The sequence below is a fragment of the Trachurus trachurus genome (assembly GCF_905171665.1).
Source record: "Trachurus trachurus genome assembly, chromosome: 1".
Taxonomy (NCBI): domain Eukaryota; kingdom Metazoa; phylum Chordata; class Actinopteri; order Carangiformes; family Carangidae; genus Trachurus; species Trachurus trachurus.
This window is the reverse complement of record NC_139891.1, coordinates 10,558,199-10,578,322: the sequence shown is the minus strand read 5'-3', so window position 1 is coordinate 10,578,322 and position 20,124 is coordinate 10,558,199. Positions and strand designations below refer to the sequence as shown.

Genomic DNA, 20,124 nt, shown 5'->3' with positions numbered 1-20,124 from the left:
AAATGCCACGTACAAAAAGTTTTATTCCCCCCACCCCACCCTTCTTTTTTTTCTTTTCTTGACAGTTCACATTTTGGTTGGTAATTATTTGCCTTGTTTTGTAGTGTTTGGTTGTTGTTGTTTTTTTTTTTCTTCTTTTTTTTAAATATACATTTATATTTTCAAGGTTTTTTTCCCCCCCAATTTGAGTCCGATGCATTCAGAAGGCATAAAGTGTAGTGATCAAGGTTGGTCCCTTTACCTTTCCCGACAGCTCCCTTTGAAGTCTGTGTGTATTCCTATATGTCGCAGAGTGCAGTTTGTGCTCCAGACGCAACACTCGGAGGTTTTCGTTGGTGGTTGTGAAGGAGACGGGCTTAGTTCAGTTTAAGTCCGAGGCAGCAACAGGGGAAGATGTGAAGACGGGTTGAGGACTTAAAAACAGGCCTTCAGGAGTCTTTAAAGTCTCACAGACTGCTGCTGGTTATCGCGAGAGTAAAAACGACTGCACACATGTACAAACTGACCCTCCTCTTCAGAGAGGGAGGAGATGGGTACGTGGGGAAACGTGTGCAGCTCAGCACTCGGGCTCCTCTGTCTTTATCGTCACATCGGGCCTGTCCAGTTTGACGACCACCACCTCAGTGTCCCTGGCCTCTGTTTTGATGTTCTGGAGAGTTTTGGGGTTGACCTGGCTCTGCTGGACCGCCACCGGCATCTGAACGGCCTGGACCTGGACCCCCACAGCCTTCAGCTTCTCCACCGTTGCCGGCGAGCCTATCACCAGCTCGGAGCCATTGATGACGCCGCTCATGATGCGGGACTGGGCCGTCGATACCGTTACCGCTCCCGCCGCGCTGCCCATGGTTCCCGCCTGCGACACCACCAGGGTTTGTTGCTGGGCCTGCGTCGGGACGGTCAGTCTCATCACTTGCGTTCCCGGGGCGACGCTGACGGGAGCCAGCGCCCGGACGGTCAGGGGGCTCCCGAGGAGGCTGATGCCCGATGCTCCGACGCTGGACTTGTTTGTGCCTGTGGAGGTCTGGAGCTGACACTGAGCCAACTGGTGGGCTGGAATCGTGATGATCTTGGCCAGCTGGACGGTGATCTTGTCGCCGTTCTCAGCGGTGGCAGGGACCATCGTGGGGATGGTTTGAATCACAACCTGAAAAACAAGTTCATAAAGGTTAACAAAGAAAGACCTGAAATCGAAGATGATGCAAGACCAACTTGTTAAAGGGATAGTTCAACATTTTGGCAAATTGGCTTATTACCATAATCCCTATAGTCATAGGGGTAGGTTAATTTAATTAATTATCGGTGCGTGTTGTTTTGAGATTCGCCAGGCAGAGACATGCGTATTCGATGAGTTTGATGAGGGACAGGGGACCTGTGCCATTCACCTCCATTGTGTTCGCTCAGCAGCTCACGTCTCTGCCCCGGAGATCTCAAAACAACATGCACCGATAATTAAAGATAATGTACCTACCCCTATGACTATAGGGATTATGACAATAGGCCAATTTGCCAAAATGTTGAACTATCCCTTTAAAATGACCAATACACTTGTACAGAGTTTGGGTTTTTGAAAGCAATTTAGTACAATTTGGGCTCATACCTTCCAAAAAATATTAAAAAGTGAGATGCAAAACTAGCAGGAATGATAAGGTCAGAGAGATTAAGATAGAATTAATCAAATGAAACGTGGACCTGTAGCTGGCTAAAATGTAGATGCCGTTGACAAATGTGTAAAAAAACATAGAAGCGAATGAACTGCCCTCATGTACAAACCTTCTGTTGGGAGTTGGAGTTGGCGGTGGGAGCGTTGGTGAGGAGGGTGGTGTGGCCGGCGGCCCCCGTCGTTCCTGCCGCCTGCTGCATTGCAACTGTAGAAATCTTCTGACCCAACGATGTTGTCATGACTACAGGCACCTGCATAGCCACCCGCACCGTCCTGCACGGGAGAAGAGGTGAGACGTCACAGAGTCAGAGGTCAGCACACTGAGCGGGGGAGAAATACCAGCATTTGCGTCAGCTCTCCTCGTACGAGACGAGCTTTGACGGTCGTTTCTAACCTCGGCCCGGTGGCGGTGGGAATGATGGCGGTGTGAGAATGCGGGGTCCGACTCTCGTCCGGCGCCGCGGAAACCGTCACTATCCGCGGGATTACCGCCGCGCCGCCTCCCGCCGCCATCTTGCTCCCGGTGGCGATGGGAGCTTGGACCACGCTGGCTCTGTTCCCGCCCCGCAGGATGTTGGGCTTCTTGGGGGACGACAGCTCGGTGGCGTGGAGCAGCATGTCCGCCGGCGGAGCCACGCGCTCGTAGGACACCGCCGTGTCCGAGCCCATCAGATCGTCAGCGGTGGCCATGTCCGCCTTGTCGTCGTCGATGATGACGATGTTTTTGGGCATCTCTTTGAACTGGTAAACCAGCCGCTGGCCCTCTACTTTGGCGAGGATGCCGCGCTGGTAGTAATATCTGAGGGGAAAGGGTCATCGGAGTTAGAGGGTGAACGGCCGGCGGGACCGACGTAAACAACTGGTGTGTGTTTCCAATCTGCCCAATATGAGCTGGTTTCAACCCTTTGTTTGCTCCCTTCGTCCTCTCTGTGTTCACACACACAGCATCTTCCTACAGCGTAATCCCTATTAAAGCTGTTTGCATTTCTGTTTGCAAGGAAAATCCCAGTGAAGCGACTGGGAGAAAGTTAAATGCAACACGCTCTCTAACACCGAGCAGGGCCTCTGTCTGGGCTGCTGGCTGCTATGGCAAAGAAACAAAGTTTGTCCAATATATAGCAGAGTTTGTCCAAGTACTTTTTTGATAAACAAAATGGCTGAAGGAATCTGGAAACAAAGTCAATCTAACGAGAAGTTGGCAACACTGCCTGATTGTGCTGGATCACCAACTTGATCACTCACTCAGTCACCAATACTGACACACTGTCTCCTCACCTGAGCGCCCGTCCCATGGTCTCGTAGTTCATGTCCGGCTTGTTCTTGTGTTTGCCCCACAGCTTGGACACGGCCTTCGAGTCCACCAGTTTGAAGATGCCCTTCTCCCTCTGCGTCCACTTGATGTACCTGGGACAGGTGTTCTTGTCCTGGAGGAGGTCCAGCAGGAACTCCCACAGGTAAGTGGTGCTCCCGGCTGGAAATCAAACAAATGTAACGCATGGTTCAAAACACAATAAAGACGAGAGCTGGATGTGATTAACAGTTACACGAGGACAGTGAGATACCTTTTCCTTCTCTTGCTTTCTTCTTGATGCCGAGGTCTGGTGAACCGTTGGACAGAGCCGACTGATGTGTCTTTGGCTTCCGCCCAGCTGCAAACACAAACATGATTCAGAGAACTTATTTGTTTTAGTGCAGGCGACACTGCTGTCGTTGATCGAAGACAGTAAAAAACTGACCACTAGGTGGTGCTCTTAGATAAAGTCGCTTAGTGTAATAAACAGTCTAACTTGTGGTTGTGGTTTGAGGTCTCTAGTCTGCTTTGTGAGGCACGGTTAATCATAAAAGATTAAAAAGAAGCAGATGTTTTCTATACAACTTGGTTTTAAAAAACATTCAAATTCACTTAAAATAACGCAGTTTTTCCCTTTTTCCACAGCTTTATCCCCTTTCTGCTCACAACATGGTGCTGAGAGCGGCTCAACGGCTGCACCAACTTAAAGTTTCACCGGCTTTTTCACAGTTTTGGAGTGATGTAGACTCTCTTACTACATCAGTTGTGAGTATGTTTGTCTACCTTTCCTTTTCCTGACAGGCTCGTGGTCACGTTCTGGTTCTGGATCTTCAAGCAGGGTGATCATTTCCTCGTCTTCCTCCTCGCAGCAGTCCTCCGTCGATATCTCCACCTCTGTTCCTGTGATCATGTCGGGACGCATGGCAGCGTGGAGGAAGTCAGGTGTTGCTACACAGGCTGGAATAAAAGCTTCTGCAGGGTTGAAAAGAGAATAATAACAATCTTGTCAGCATTATAATGTTTTGGTAACAGTTAAGTTGGTAAGAGTGACTGTTGTTCACTATTACGTTTTGTTAGTAGTTCAGGATTAAAGCTCTCTGTTGGAAAGAAAAAGTTCACCAGTTGTACTACACCAATAAAAATCAAACTGATGAACTAATTATTATTGTTTAGGATAATTAATCAATGTTAAGTTCAGTTTAAGAAAACTGACTCATATTTTTGGAGGCTGGAAAACCTCCTCAACTCTATATATTGGAGCTAATTTAAGGGGAAATACAATACATTTCTCAAACCATGGCAAAACATATCTAAATATTTTATCAAAATTGACCATGAAGATAAATAAAACTGGATTATTTTATTTACGAGTGTAAAATGTTCTGAAAAATTGTATAAATGCTTGCTGTTTTATTAGCTTGTGTGTATTACCTGGACTCCGGTCCTCTCTGATGCTGGATGGTGAGTCCATGCGTAGTAAAGCCTCTGCTGCCTCGATGGTCTTATCAGAGCAGTGGACACTGGTGCCATGGACAGAAGCCTCCACTGAAACACACACACAGAACAATTCAGAAAATAATCTTACTACTAGGAGCCGAGTTAAGCCCTCATTACACCTGTATTAAAAGAACACAATTTATGTGAAGATGCTCATCTAAACAATTTTCCATATAAGGCACCTAACAAATTTTCTAACTGTTTAATGACTAGTGACTAATAATTATTTGTCAGTTGTTTCACATACTACTCAACATGCTGTAAACAACTTGTCACATATGGTGCCCCCAAGAGACCCCCCCCCAGTTGATTTTGGGATACACAATTGGTTTAAAATGATTAAGACTTCCAGGGGAAATGTTTTCATAGGTGAAGTAAAATCAGCGACACCTACAGCTGCTCTCCCATACCAGCGAGCACGCAGTTCGAGCCCTACATGTAGTCCCTGTTGACCCCTCACACATGGCGAGACAAGGTGCGAAAAGACAAACGCTGTCTAGATTCAAAAGTGGAATTCAGCCTGTTGTAAAAGAAGTGCTACGCACGACTCTGAGGGGGAACACAGGCCACCTGTTGCTGTTGTCAATCACTGGTGGGAAACATGAGATCCTGTTCCATCTTGCCCTGTCCATGTTTGGCTATCTCAACCAGGCATTGGGTACTGCACAGGAGAGAGGAGTGGGCTATCTTTAGAGTGTCCCACTCATTCAGTCCCCCTTACAAACAAACAGGGCATACTGGTGGCCATCCCAGCAGAGACCCTATAGCCTGCTGAGCTGCCTCTGCAACCAGGCAGCCCTGCTGTAATAAGACCAGCAAAAGCTGTGAGGTCACAGAGCTGCAGCTGGGCTTGACCTAAATAAGTACATATAGGAGCTATGGCCATTTCAAGGCTGGATTACTTGTTGAGTGTGATTTATAATGTATTATTTAACAATATTAAAATTCACAAAGGTCATTTGGTAATAAATGAAATAATAACTATAATATGAGCGGGTAAAAGCGTCAGAATAGTTTTAGTTGAGAAAATGTCTATTATGAACATAAACTACAATGTAAAGGCGCCAAGAATAGCAGCAAGTCCGACAAAAAGTAGTGCTGCCTCCCGATGACTTCCGTGTTTACACTCCTCGTCCTTTCCCTCCAGTTCTCTTCGAAGAAGCTCACAAATCCCCTTGTCACTCAATGAGCTCCTCGCCTCTGATTGGCTCGTTCCTGCTGACGTTTTAAAGCACCCCGCGCGCTATTGGGCAGCGGAGAAAGTCAATCTGAGCCACACCCCACCCCTCACATAAACAATGCTTCCGCCATCGAAACGGGACAAAATACTTTAAATGTTACGATTAAACATACGTGGGAAAGGGGCAGTTTTTTTCACGACGCAATGTACGTTCACACAAACGGTTAACACATACATTAAATCACATAAAGTGTGTTTCTGTAGGTCAACATAGTCCCGGGCTGAAGCCGCACTCGGAACAAGTACAAGGAAGAAAGCGAGTGAACCAGGCCGTCCCACGCTTCAGTCACACAGAGCACAACACGATCACGGAAAAACATCCAACAGATATATCCCAACATTTGACACGGGGAATGTGACCTATCAGCTCATCAAAGCTTCAAACCGCGAAATATAATATTACACAATTATCATTTTGGGACTAAAGGCTTGTTATTGAGGGAGATGACTATTATTCAGATTATTCCAACAAACGGAACAAACTAAAGTCCGCTACGGTCAAATACTAAAACTCACGTCAATCACAAAAAGCAGCGAAAGGTGATATGTGACGGTGTGTGCCGGGTTTGTGCTAGTAAAAATAAACCCACATGTCCTTCCGACTCAGACAGCGTGGCAAAGACGTAGGAAAGACAACATCTTTACACTTCCTGGTTGTGCAGAGCCGATCTGCAGACCGTTATTCAACATCCCGCCGCCGTGCGACACATCTGCTGCTACATGCAAAACACACTTCGTGCAGACATGTGTCCGACAATGCAGACTGACGGGCCCTGCGGAAGTTTTTCCCCTCTTAAACCGGGTTTGATAAACCGTGTAGCATCGCCATGCAGGTTGCTACCAAGGTGATCACTTCCTGATTGCCCTCCATTACTTCAGCGCACTCCTCAGCGGGCTGAGGCTCAGCAGCCCAAGTCAAAAACACACGCCGCCCGTTAAAGTAAGCTCCCGTATCACGGCTATAACTATATAAAGTTACGTTACCGGCTCTGATGAGTAGATCGAGCTGGTTTGCGTGCCCCCCATGCTGTGAAGTCGCCATGTTTTCCCCTTGCTGCAGATTCACATTGACTTCTCACTGAATTGTATGGGAAGCTACTAGCGCGGATCACTCCGCCGCTAAATGGGAAATCTCGATTTCAACGCGACGCATCACGGCGAGCGAGATGTATCCCTCCGCCGCCGACACAGGAAATCCTTCCTTCGCCCTCCCCTCGCTTGCGTAGTGAGTACGTCAAGTAAAGCCGGGACCAGGAGGATCACTGTTGTTGTAAAAGCACTGGGCAAATTCTTCTAAGTTTAATGCAACAAAGCCACTGTTTGTACAAAAAACGACTGTGCATGGCTTCTTGTTAAAACAATCAGAACACAAATGTTTTGTGTTTAACTGTAACTATGATTACCTTTGGGATTATTTCACAGCATGTATTTTAATACCTTGTAACATAATGTAACAGTGGTTTAATGCAAAAAAATAAAAAAATAAAAAATACTAACCTAGAAGTTAATGAATTTACCAATGTGTGTTTGCTGACAGTGTATGTCACTTCTGTAATTCACATTTCTTCTTGTTCAATAGGAACAAGTGAAAGGTCAAGCATAAACAATACCAGTCAACACTAACTAATGTCTACCTAATTTGAATGTGGAAAGTGTAAAACATTAATAATTCACAAGGCAATATATGTGTGCCACCCACACAGAATACTAAATGTTATAAACATGACCCCATTTTAGTATCACATAGTCTTGTTTGCCATGAATATGCAGTACAGTGCGATGGGATGCTTTATCTGCACCTCTTCTGTCGTTCAATGTAACTCTCTTTCTGCCTATGAGCCTTTACAGATGTAAAGTAATGTATTTCAGTGGGTCATAATGGTCACATTGCCTGATGATGGGAGCCTGGTACCATCACATTTCCAGTTTTACTCCAACATATGAAATCACTTTATCCTCATGCTAGAAACAGCACATTTTGTATGTTAGACCTTTTTTGTCAAAAGATCAGACATCCAAGCACACAATAAGCAAAATGGTGAAGACTATGTAGTGGTGTAAAAACATAATTATCACACGTTCTTCATCCTTGAAGATACTTTGAAATTATATTGTGTGCAAAATGTGATTTAATTAGTGCAAGTGTGAATACAGTGTACATTTCAAAATGATATAGTGTCTGTCTGACTGTCCTATACTTACGAACACTGCAGGGGCACAGACATTACTCACCATTAAGAAGGGATTAATGACTGAGCTGATTACTGAACTAATACACCTTCTCTGTTTATGAAGAGGTGTCTGTGTGCAAAAACAACCACCAGGTGGCAGCACATGGACACAGAGGTCTGCAGCAGCCCTCACAGCCAACCTAACCAGATTGCATCACTAGTGGCAATTTCAGCTCAACCACAACAAACAAAAGCAACACTTTCTAAGTTTGAGTAAAGGAATCAAACACATATACATTGGCTTTATATTCCTCTGAACTCACTAAATGTTGAATGCATCCCCAAACCGCTAAAATAGACTGCAATTGTTTTTCAGCTTTTAAGCCCAAGCAGGTCTGAGGTCAGTGGTGAGGATACGGAGAAAGAAAAGATGCATAAATGAAATACAGGAGAAGAGTGAACAAAGCCAAGGTAACATATTATCAACACTGGAAATAAAGATCACAGACACAGACACACACAAAAACAGATCTTTAAACATGTAATACAACTATTCTGCTACCAATGCATTAAAGGGATAGTTCAACATTTTGGCAAATTGGCCCATTGCCATAATCCCTATAGTCATAGCAGTAGGTTCTTTACCTTTAATTGTCGGTGCAAGCTATTTTTAGAATGGCGGAGCAGAGCCGCGAGCTGCTCAGAGCTACGCTACGGAGGCTCATGGGATTTCTTGGTTTCCCTCATCAATCTCATCAAATATACAACCCAACAACTCCAAAACGCTCACAACTTGTCCACCAGAGTGTTTTGGAGTTGTTGGATTGTGTATTTGATGAGTTTGATGAGGGAAACCAAGAAATCCCATGAGCCTCCGTAGCGTAGCTCTGAGCAGCTCGCGGCTCTGCTCCGCCGTTCTAAAAATAGCTTGCACCAACAATTAAAGGTAACGAACCTACTGAGCATTCTGGGTAGTGGGGTGTGTAACCTTGTAACAGAGACTGTTATGTAGTGCAGCAGCAGAGTGAAGATTTTAAAAGTTACTCATGAAATCCAGTCTCTGATAAATACAGACATATTTTATACCTCACCTTCTGTTTCCACCTCCTGCTCGTCGCCCACTTCCTGCATCAGGTACGCCCCGTCATCGTACACCAACACCTGGGCGGAGTAACTCTGCTCCTCGGTCAGGCTGGCACCGGGCACCTCCTCCACTATAACTGCTGGGTAGTCTTCGGCCTCCTCTCTGACCTGCACCTCTTCATAGGCCTCTTCAGCTTCACACTCGCCTTCTACCTCTCCCTCCAGCTCTAGATCCACCTCACACTCTCCCTCATGCTGGGAGGAGGCAGACAAAGACAAAAAAAAGAGCAACACAATCAAAGTCCACTGCAAACCTTCATCAGAAACAAAGTAGTGGAGTGGGAGAAGGTATAGAGTAAGCCGATGCAAAAGTAACCGATACAAACTCAGTTTCCTCCCTACATCCATTTCCCTCTTAAATAAACCTGCTAAATCTTAATTGGGTTGTTATCCCTATTTTTCATCTCTTGAAATTGTACTTTTTTCTAATCCTTTTATTGCACTAGACACTCCTGCACTTTATTTGAGTTTTTAATAGTTTCTCATCAGTATTTTTTATTTATTTTTATCTGTGCGAATGTGAGAATTGTGTGTATGCGGGAACTGAGGAATGTCGAATGTACTGGTTTTTTATCTGTTTTGTGTATTTATGTAATGCAGCAACTTGTGGCACATGACTGTCCATGACAAACTTCCCTGCGGGGATAATAAAGTTTATATTGATATTGATTGATTGATAGTCTAGAGATGAGAAAACAGGCACTGATGTAAGTCTGTGAGTATGCCTATGTGTGAAATCATGGTAGAAGTCAATCACATAGGTAGATTTAACTATGTGGACAGATTTTTTTATCAGTGTGCTTTTGCCCACAACTGTGTAAGATGTAATAATAAAACTTTCAGAGTAACTACTGAGGACTAAATGTAGTAATGACCACTCTATGTTCAACTCACCTGCTGGGGGTCCTCTTCCGCTGTGACGTACTCCACCACTGTCCCACCAGTGTCGACCAACACCACCGAGGTCATCACTCATGCTCCTCGGGGGGTTAACACAGCTCCCGTCCGGTGGCCTCCACTTGTGTGACGAGCAGCAGCCCCTGGAGAGACGAGCAGAACTCCATTAAAAAAAATAAAAATAAACATCTCTAGAAAAAATTAAGAGACCACTTCAAAATGATCAGTTTAAGGGTAAAGGTAAAGCTACTTTATTTGTCACATATACAACTTGTACAGTGAGATTCTTTCCCTGAGGAGCAGTGGACAGCCACGGTGCTGCATCCGGGGACCAACTCCAGATCTCTCATCAGATACATATGATTTGGATTTTCCTTTTTTCAGAGCTGTATGTTTACTAGGGGTGGGAGAAAAAATCGATTCATGTAAGAATCGCGATTCTTATCCTCTACGATTCTAAATCGATTCATAATCTTCAGAAAATCGATTATTTATTCACGTTTCCTCCGTCCGAATACGTGCACTCACTTCCGTACGCAGCGCTGCAGCAAGCCATGACGCTAACTGTGCTCGCCAGATTCATGCCTGAAAGTCAGTTGCCAGGATTCAGTCACGTGGTGGCCACGTGATCTCCCACAAACAGTAACACAACATCGTCTGGCATGGAGCAAATATGACCCATCAATGCGGCGGCGCGTCATCATACAGAGCTCCGTGTGAAACAGTAGAGACACAGCCCGAGGAGGAACCGGGACACAGCGGGAGGAGTAGGTCTGAGCTGTGCACCGCAGAGCCACAACTGTGCTCCACACATTGTTTTGGGTTGATGCTGTAACGGTGCGCATTCCCAATTCTATTATAGAAGAGAAACACACATTTCAGGACAGAACAGACAGCCTCCTGTCATATTTAATAGAGGAGGGACAATACCTAGAGTTATAATCTCAGCTGTCAGGATGTGCAACCTTGGTCTCAAAAAAACACAGGGAAAACCCTGCACTACTGTGTGCATGTTTTGCAGAACGTGTATGAAGCACTTTGTTAACACTATTAAGAAATAATGTGTCATCTATTTGCTCATGCTTGCTGTACAATTCACCTCAGAGCAGAGAATCTTACTCATTTATTGTCTCCAGTGTGGGAGTCTCTTGAATGCTTAAGTTAACAGAAAATAAACAAGAGCTGTTGTTCTGAAAAGCTGTGTCTATCCATAGATGTCCTGGTAAGCAAGTAGACTTTTACAACATGTTTAATGTTTATGTGTTTTTAAACATGTTTATGTTTATGTACATGTTTAAAATGGTTCCAATATATTGCTCCTGAATAAATCTGCAACGTGTAATGTACATTTTTGGGGGGGAAATATGGCCCCTGATATAATAGTCTGTAGATCATCATCATTCAACTTTTTCACAAGGTTGGGTGTTCAAAAAGCAAACTAAAAATCGCAAAAAAAATTGAGAATCGATTTTTTATCGAATTGTGACCCTTAGAATTGGAATCGAATCAAATCGTGAGACATCCAAAGATTCCCACCCCTAATGTTTACCAAAAGTGAGAGTGAGGTGAACTGATGATGACACATTTTCCTGTTAACCAACATTTAAGATCCAAGATTCAGGAGTGTTTCTTGTCATTTGCATAGTAGGAAACACGTTTGCCTGACAATGAATTCTTTCTTTGTTGTCCACATCACACCATCATCAAAACAGTGAATGCCTAGGTAGCACTATCAGAGTTGCTAGCTGTCTAGCTGACATTACGTTTACATCCTCTCATGAGGAAAATTATGCTGTCGGGCTCAAGAAATATATCAACATTTTGGGAAATTTGCTCGTGTACAACTTCCAAACCTTCCTTCTCATCCCAATCTTGGCAAGAAAATAAACAAGTGTATTCCCCCAAATGCTAAACTATTCCTTTAAAGTACTGTCTATATACTACACAGTAGAAAAAAGGAGTTTGTGAATGTAGACTGCTCCTGCTTCAAAACCTGCAGAGCCTCTGTCCCTCCCAGCTCTAATCCAAGGCCGTATTAAGGGCCAAAGATCTCTTGCATCTCTTTCATGTCTTCCCCTCTGATTTTGGCCTGCAGGAAGTGCCTGTCTGCTATTACAGGAAGAAATGCACTGACAGGAAGCCAAGTTATTCCCTCAAAAACACGCACACACACAAACATACACTCTCTCCAGTGGACGGCTAAGGCAGGGCTGACTGGACCCATGGCAACAGTTGCTAGGAACCATGGGCCTCCAGTTCCTGTTGTGTAGTGCTGTGCGTGGTGACAACAGGATATCAGACAAAGGGAGATCTGGGGCATAAAAGAGAGACAGGCAGATAAACACAGACAGCACCACGCTGTCACCTGCTGCTCCTCCTACTCTGACTTTGCTCAACAAGTGCGACTCTTTGAATCCTCAAACAAGTGTCTGAAGTTCAGAACGCCCCTGCACCCTCGTCTTTGCAACATCAGAAATGACACAGCGTGAGGTTGTATTACTGCAGAGGTACAGATGATCCACATATGAAGAGAATAGAGGGTGGTGTGTCTGTTCTCAAATACACAACAGCAGAGATGTCTTTGTCTGCTCAAACACCCAACAAATACGAGCATCTTACTATAGTAGCAGGCAGCCTTACCCAGCACTATTCCCAAGATCACTTTTTTTTGCAGGGGCTGATGCTTCATACAACTACAGTGCCTACCTAGAGTATAGAAAGTCATCCTACCCTGCCAAAACCTGGACCTTTTGTCACATTATACCCCAGAAATGAGAAAGTATTCGATCTAATGTCTATACACAATATCTCCCTCCTCATCAAATTGAAAATAACATTTTAAAACATTAAAAAAAAGAAGAAATACCTGGTTACAGCCCATTAGAATAAACCATTATAAACCTTCTCAATCAACTTTCACGTCAGACACCAGGCTACTGCCCCCCACCTGACATCAACTCATTATGGTGACTTCAGAATAAAACCAGCTGTTTTTGAGGATTCAATTAGTGCAAAAAATGTGACATTGTTGGAAAAGTGTTTTCAAAAGGCTACAAAAAGACTTCAAAGGCTTTAGCTATCTGTTCTGAGCACCACAAATTATACTTACCTGACAGGTGGATTTGTAAGGGAAAAGAGGGAATACTTTGTGTATTTCGATTTTGTCTTATGTGTTATTGTTGTTGTTATATGTGATTCTGAAAGAAAGAGATAAGAGAAAGAAAAAGAAAGGAAAGAAGAAGAGAATCGATTCACATTGGAATAAATTTGATTATTTACTTTAGAGTATAATTAATAAGTGGAAACCAGCATTCTTCCTAGATCAGGCCGTCCATCCAAACCGGATGACTGAGCCAGCTGGGACATTGATCAGAGAAGCTACCAATACAAGAGGCCAACGGCAACTGTAAAAGGTATTACAAGTCTGTCCCCGTGACAACAAGCTCACAAGCTTCACACAAAGCTGGCCTGTAGGCTATAGCAGCGTGGCAAGAAAGACAGAAGCCTTTCCTGAAAAAGTCAAGTGCCACAATCAGTCTTTAGCTTTAGTGATTCAAAAAAAACACCTGGGTCGTTCTGTTGCCACATGGAAGATATCTTATGGTCAGATGAGACTAAGATTGAACTTTTTGTTTTTCTAACACATCACACCATACCTACTGTGAAGCGTGGTGGTAGCAGCATTGTGTTGTGGGGATGTTTCAGGGCAGTTTGTCAGGATTGAAGGGGAAATGGATGCTGCAGAGTTAGTACACCCAAACCTTTGAGGAAAACCTGCGTCCCTCTGCTAGACAGCTGGGATGAGCAGCTCATTCATCTTCCAATATCACAACAATCCTAAACAGGTTGCCAAAAGAACTGGGTCGGACGACTTTTCCAACTCTTTTATTCTATTTCTTTAATTTGATTAATTTTCAGAACTCTCATCGTTTTATTAATTCGTTTGATCTTATAAGGGTGAATTAATTACATAAACCTGGGGTTTGATTTCAGCCTGCAATAATCTTGCTATTTCAAAGGGGTATTATGATTTTCTATAGGCACTGTATATCAGTTTGGGGTAATCTTAGTGGTTTTGTCGTTATTGATTTTGAAGAAGTTTCCAAAAATCTCAGTAAAACTCTAACTCTAAGAAGCATCAAGTTTACCAAAAAACACCATAAAAGCCCTTTACATGTGGCATCAAAAATGAAACATACTGTTTTGAAAATACACATATTATAAAGCAGGAATCTACCTGCCTTGTCTGTCCAAGTATCCTATCTAAGCCAAACAGGGTCATGTTGGATCCTAAATGATCTTACATTGTTCCGTGTTGTACTTATAGCGTTCTTTGCGCTATAGTAAATAAACAATGCCACTTCTTTATTCCTCTTCGAATCCTTTCTTAGGGTGCATTTTTTCACCTAGGATATGGAGCTTCAGCCTCAGTCTATAACATATCATGTCTGCAGCCGTCAGGAGCATACAAGTTAGCCAGCCAGAGGCAAAGTTTTCTTTAAACAAACTCATATACCATAGCTTCAACTGATAAAATCAAACGGCGAAAGACAGTTTTCATTTAAGCTTGCAAAAGCTGGATGTTTGAAGTCAGGGACTGATTGTTGTGTAAATTTTGAGAGGTAACAATAGGATACTCCTATTTGCATTGCAAACTGCATATGAACCATGCAAGAACTGACAGACTATAAAGGCCTCATCACTCCTGAGTCCCCACATCTCTGCCCTCTCTCTGGTTTCAACACAGCTACAAACACTTGTAGATGTGCTCCCTGCTCAGATAACACTTGTTTAAACTAGTTCATCTGAAGCAGGCGGGCTCTTAATTTTTGACATAAACAAGATTTCAAGATAGAGAGAATGCTACTCTCCTTTTCCACCACAACACATATCAACTTAAACAGCCCAGGGTGCCCACCCTCTGCTTAAGGATAATCCTACACACAAATTCTTTAAATTCTTCTGTATGCACAAAGACAAGAATTAAGAACGACTCTGTCTCACTGACACATCAATTTCTGAACATTTTTCAAAATAAAAGCATGATGATTTCAAAACAAAAGACCTAAAATTCATGCATGCAGGGCATTTTGAAATGTGCACAAATCTCTTGAAGCAGCCTGACCGTACACAACGTCCTCTTACATGGTGTGTATGAGCACATGCTCAGTTGCTCTAACTGCTGTATAATGGATGAACCGTGCTGTGCCAGTGTTCCCTCCGTCACTGAGACTAGCATGCTCTTAGCTTAGATAGAAAGCCTCTGTTCAATTATTCAAATACATACAGCAGGCATTCATCTACAGACTTTTACATACTGTTTATGGAAGGACGTCATGAGACCCTGTAAATCAGGACCGAACAGGCTGAAACTTCATGCAGTTTCTTTTCTGATGTTCAACTGTAGAGACCACAGAGAGATTTAAAAAATAAAAAAAAACTCCCGTTCAAACTCATTTTGCATATTTCATGCTTCACCGATTGTTTCCATGTAAAGCTGAGCACAGAAACCTGTATGTGTTTCACTATGTGCTGTTATTTTATTGCTAACCTGTCAGACGTTATTATGCAAGTTCATGGAGAAGCTGGAGATTGTGACACACTGGGTTTTTGTAGTCTATCTCCAGCCGATGTAACTCTTCTCATTAGGACGCCGGTCAGAGGCAGAGGGTGTGCCGAAGTGCAAAGTCCTGTGTGTGATGCCTTGTAATGTAATTTTCCCCTCGGTCAACACACAATGACTCGGTATTAAATCACAGTGTAGATCTCAGACAGAGAACTTAGTTTGAGTGAATAAATGCAGTTTCTCCAACAACTGCACAATGCATGCGTTCATTGTCACCACCGTCACATGGAGTATGAATGACTTCTGAGATGGGTTGATCACATTGAGCACACAAAGCAAACACATTGGATATGTTTGCAGTTCAGGACCAACAGGTTGCCTTGATTCAAACAAGTATTACAAGACTTGCAGAGCGACTGCAAACACGTGGCTGCCAGACCACTTCTAAACTCAAAAGTAAATAAGTCGAGTTCTTCCATTATTACCATGTCAATAAACTATTTCATTTGGAATCTAGCAGCATTTACTTGTCTTGATCCAACAAGGATATTCATTATTTCACGGGTGAAAAGCAGTCCATCGATGTGCCCTCCCACTCCTTACAGTTGGCCACTAATCATGCTGGCACTCTAGGAATAGTAGGAGTAATATTGCGACAATTTAAGTCATCCTGCATAAGAGATGGACTTACATGTCTTAGAAAGAAATGTGTTCACATTTAACTTCATTACCAATGTGACAAACAGCAGGACTTGATTATAATATTTTCCCGGCCCATAGTGAGTCATTAGCATAGTCATCCTGACAGGGCAACTTTCCCTCTATAAGGCATCCGACTGACTGAACACATTATAATTAATAGGTAGAAAGTACAAACTTGCCTTGTCACGGAAAAGTTGGCGTGACTCATAACACAGACCGGCATCTTTACATGTCTGCTGCTTAAAAATCCACACAGAGAAAATGAGGAGAATTCAAGCATGGGTCGAGTTTCCTTTCCAAGGTAAGAGGAAGCCATGAAACTTTTTTCTCTCTCTCTGTCCGTCTGACTTCTATCCATCCGACTTCTATCCATCCATCCATCCATCCATCCAGCCGACCATCCATCTCCTCTCCCTGCCTGCCTGTTCCCTGAGTGGAAGGAACCGACTCTGAGAGCGACTCAGCATTTCTCAGACCCAGCCCTGAGCACAGATCACATGACAAGGGTGGAACATGAACACACACACACACACACACACACACACAGTCACATGATCTTTCAACAACAGAGCTTTTGTTCCCAGTAACTGGGGCTGCTGGTAAAGATACAACGCCCTGCCTTGTGCCCTGCCCTGCCCTCCACCAACACACACACACGCACACACACACACACTGATGACACGGCGAGCAAATGCATAGCAAGATTTATTTGATATCCAATCATATGGACACATTTCACTGTAATGTGCTTGCTACTGTTATGTCCTCAAACTGTGTTACTCTTCTTCTGAAATGCTTGCAAATTAGAGCATCTAGTATTTCAGTGGTAACATATTATTTGGATGACCCCATAATGCATTATGCATTAACAAGTAAAGGAAATGTTTCCATGGTAAACATCACATCAATGTGATATTATTTTTATATGATTAACGGTAAAAGTTTGAAAATATATTAATAAGTTCCTGCAGCATTAACGTCCCTGTTGTTTTTTTTTTTTTAATCTAACATGAGCCATGCCACACAATCATGCGTTTACTTTACAGCTGGGTTTTTTTTTTCTGTGACAATGGTATCTGATCAGTGCTATCAGCCAACACAAGATATCAAGTATCAGATTTGGGAGTGGAAAGGCACACTCTATTGCACCAATGTATCTGATCTTTCTAATTTCATGATTCTGCTCCAACACAGCCACCCGGCCAGCAGAAACCTCATCTGTCGGCTCACAGTGCAGGTCAGGATGTAACGGCCAGGCAAAATGCGGTTTGGTGAATCATTTACCAGTATACAGCACAGAAACTCCACCACACCTCCCACTGGAGGCCCAGGCCTCGGGACTCCATGCATTAAGTAACACTAGTACTTCACCACACAAATCTGTAACTTTCAGCAGCCTGAGGATGTGTAACTTAGAAAAGAAAACTGCACTACACTAAGTGGTTACATGATGCCCATTAATAAACACTTCAAAAATAGTATCAACAGGAAAGTGGTCAAGATAAAGATTAAAAGAAAATTGGAGGACCTATAGACACTAAAAAGTGTTTGATTTTGTGATAGATTATTTATTAAAAATGTAGTCAATAATTTAGTAGTGCCAAAACAACTCTACTGTATGAAGCTTCACTTTCAAGACAACACAGCCTTAGTGGCTACAGCATTTAAGGTTAGTTTGATCCATACAAACTACATTACATACAGTAAATATCAAAAAGTGGCACTACATCGTTAGGCTACACTTTTATACAGGCTATTTTCAACAAGCAATGAGAAAATGGCAAAAGCTACTAACAAGGTTTTACCATGCTGACAGTAGCCACCAGCATCAATGGCTTAGCTACATACAATACACCTGTTACTACATCATGGGCACGGGCAGGCCAACGAAACCATGCACTCACACGCTAGTTTCAGTATTGTTGACACTGTTCTGGTTTGCTTGTGGTAAAAAAAAAAAAAAAAAAAAAAACCTCGGATACATGAAACAGTGCCACTGTACGCGGTCAGACCAGAGAGCAAAGTTCGTAACAATTACAAGACCGTGAACACATCACACGGCTGGCTCCCCGCCTGTTTGTCTCACTTACAAATAAAGATTATAAAACACAACAGAGAGGTCGGCAATGCCCAGCCGCTGTCAGAAACTGCCCGCTACTGCGATGTTAACACTTGCTGTCCACCGGAGCTAACCTTATCAATGAACTAGTAGCCTGCGCGTCCTTTATTTACAAACACGTATTAGACGATAGTATAAAAAGCTGGCAGTAACATTATCTGGCTCAGGCTCCGCTCCGCGGGAAAGTAACAGTGAGAACACGTCGCAAATAAATAAAGTACGGTTGAACGGGAAGAAAACTGAATATTGACATTAACTTAGCTAACATTAGCTAGCCGAGTTAGCGCAGTGATAAAAACATGCCGTCAGGACTGAAACCAGATAAACCATGTGGCTAATGCTAATCAGGTCGACTGTCTTACCGTGAGTGAGGGAGCTCCTTCTTTCTGCTTCTTGTTGGTCACCAACTTAGTTTACTGGAGCAGCCTGACGTTAGCCCGCTGGCTAAAGGGAGTTTGCTCTGTGCGTGTGTCTGTGTATCTGTGTGTGAGAGAGAGTGAGTGTGTGTGTGTATGTGTGACATCCAGTAACCTCTCCTCCTCCCCTCCGGACGGCTCTGCCCTGCAGTAGCTGTCAGCCGGAGGAGTCCCGCTGCTAACTACGGCACCGCCGGCTAACTGCCGCCGTTAGCCGCCTGTGCTCCCACCAGCAGCCCCGCAGCCTGCGGCCGGACCAGCGTGACCACCCCGGTGCTCCCGGTGCTTCATGTGGGATGAGACATGGATAGAGGCGCTGCTGCGTGGCTGCTAACTTACTCTCTGTGTCTCTCTATAATGTGGGCACGTTGGTTAAAAAAAAGAAAAAGAGTAATTAGTTATAGTTACTTATCCAAAAAGTAACTTAGTTAGTAACTCAATTAGCCTACTGCATTATAAAAGTAACTAATAACTACTGCGTTACCTGATGTTTATTTTTATTTATTTTTATAAAATGCTCAAATTTGTCAAATCACTTGGACTCTCCCCCTAACCCCCTAACCATTATTCACTCCAGTTTATCTGGAACTAACCAACTCACTGGTTCACTGTCAGTTTACTCCGCCCTTGCAAATTACACCCTTGACGTCACAAGGTGCAATTAAAAAACAGTTACCAGACAAAACATGTCACTTTATAAAGAGTTTAACTTTCTACAAATGTCATTGTCTAGTCTAAGTATCTGTTTTCTTTATTTATTTCTTCTTGAAAGTCAGAAGTCCTTCAAATAAGCTCCTTAAAGCTAAAGGTAAACTAACATTCACATGAGCACAGTTGTCAATTAGCCAGGAAGGAAAACAGCACTTCAATCACAGCAAAACTAAGTTAATGTTTAAAGATGACTTTATTTAGTGTGTCTATGTGAACAAGTTTTTATGACAGTGATGTTGCACTAAACCCAAACAAACAAACGGATTGGCTATATATTGATGTCGGCTACTATGTAGTTGATATATGAGAGGCCCATGTAGTAACAGGCTACATAGCTACAAATACACCAAATGATCCATCTGCAACTTTAAGAGACATGGAGGCTTGCTATTGTTCAATATGATCATCTTGTGAAAGGTAAAATTTATGTAAGTTAAAATCGGCTTGGATTGTTCTGTAGGCCTATTTATCGACCTCATTAGCCTACAGGAGGTAAAGTATGGACAACATCAACATAAAAATATAAATAGGCTATGTGCACCAAAATATGAACACTGGTGGAATCGGTTGATATCCAGTAGCTATCATCATTGGTGCAATATTTTTAATTAGTTCATTAGTATGTCTGTGTTTTTGTGTTGCTTTCTTATAGGGAAGCAACACTTAATAGTGTTTCAGAAAAATTATAATCCTTTATTTGTACAATGACAT

General features: G+C 43.2%; 1 protein-coding gene across 3 annotated transcripts; it reads right to left on the bottom strand.

Moving 5' to 3' along the window:
- Positions 1-80: 80 nt before the first annotated feature.
- Positions 81-18,893, bottom strand: elf2b (E74-like factor 2b (ets domain transcription factor)). 3 transcript variants are annotated; one of them, XM_083976855.1, is made up of 10 exons: positions 18,649-18,893; positions 9,897-10,042; positions 8,951-9,197; positions 4,383-4,496; positions 3,735-3,923; positions 3,223-3,309; positions 2,936-3,131; positions 2,055-2,459; positions 1,771-1,933; positions 81-1,144 (listed from the first exon to the last, which is right to left on the bottom strand). In XM_083976855.1, the coding sequence occupies exons 2-10, from the start codon at positions 9,969-9,971 to the stop codon at positions 557-559; spliced, it is 2,064 nt and encodes a 687-aa protein (XP_083832981.1). In that variant the 5' UTR covers positions 9,972-10,042; positions 18,649-18,893; the 3' UTR covers positions 81-556. The 3 variants fall into 3 exon arrangements, with proteins under 3 accessions (XP_083832981.1, XP_083832982.1, XP_083832983.1); XM_083976856.1 differs by lacking the exon at positions 18,649-18,893 and adding an exon at positions 16,347-16,588; XM_083976857.1 differs by lacking the exons at positions 8,951-9,197; positions 9,897-10,042; positions 18,649-18,893 and adding an exon at positions 6,673-6,848.
- Positions 18,894-20,124: the final 1,231 nt, after the last annotated feature.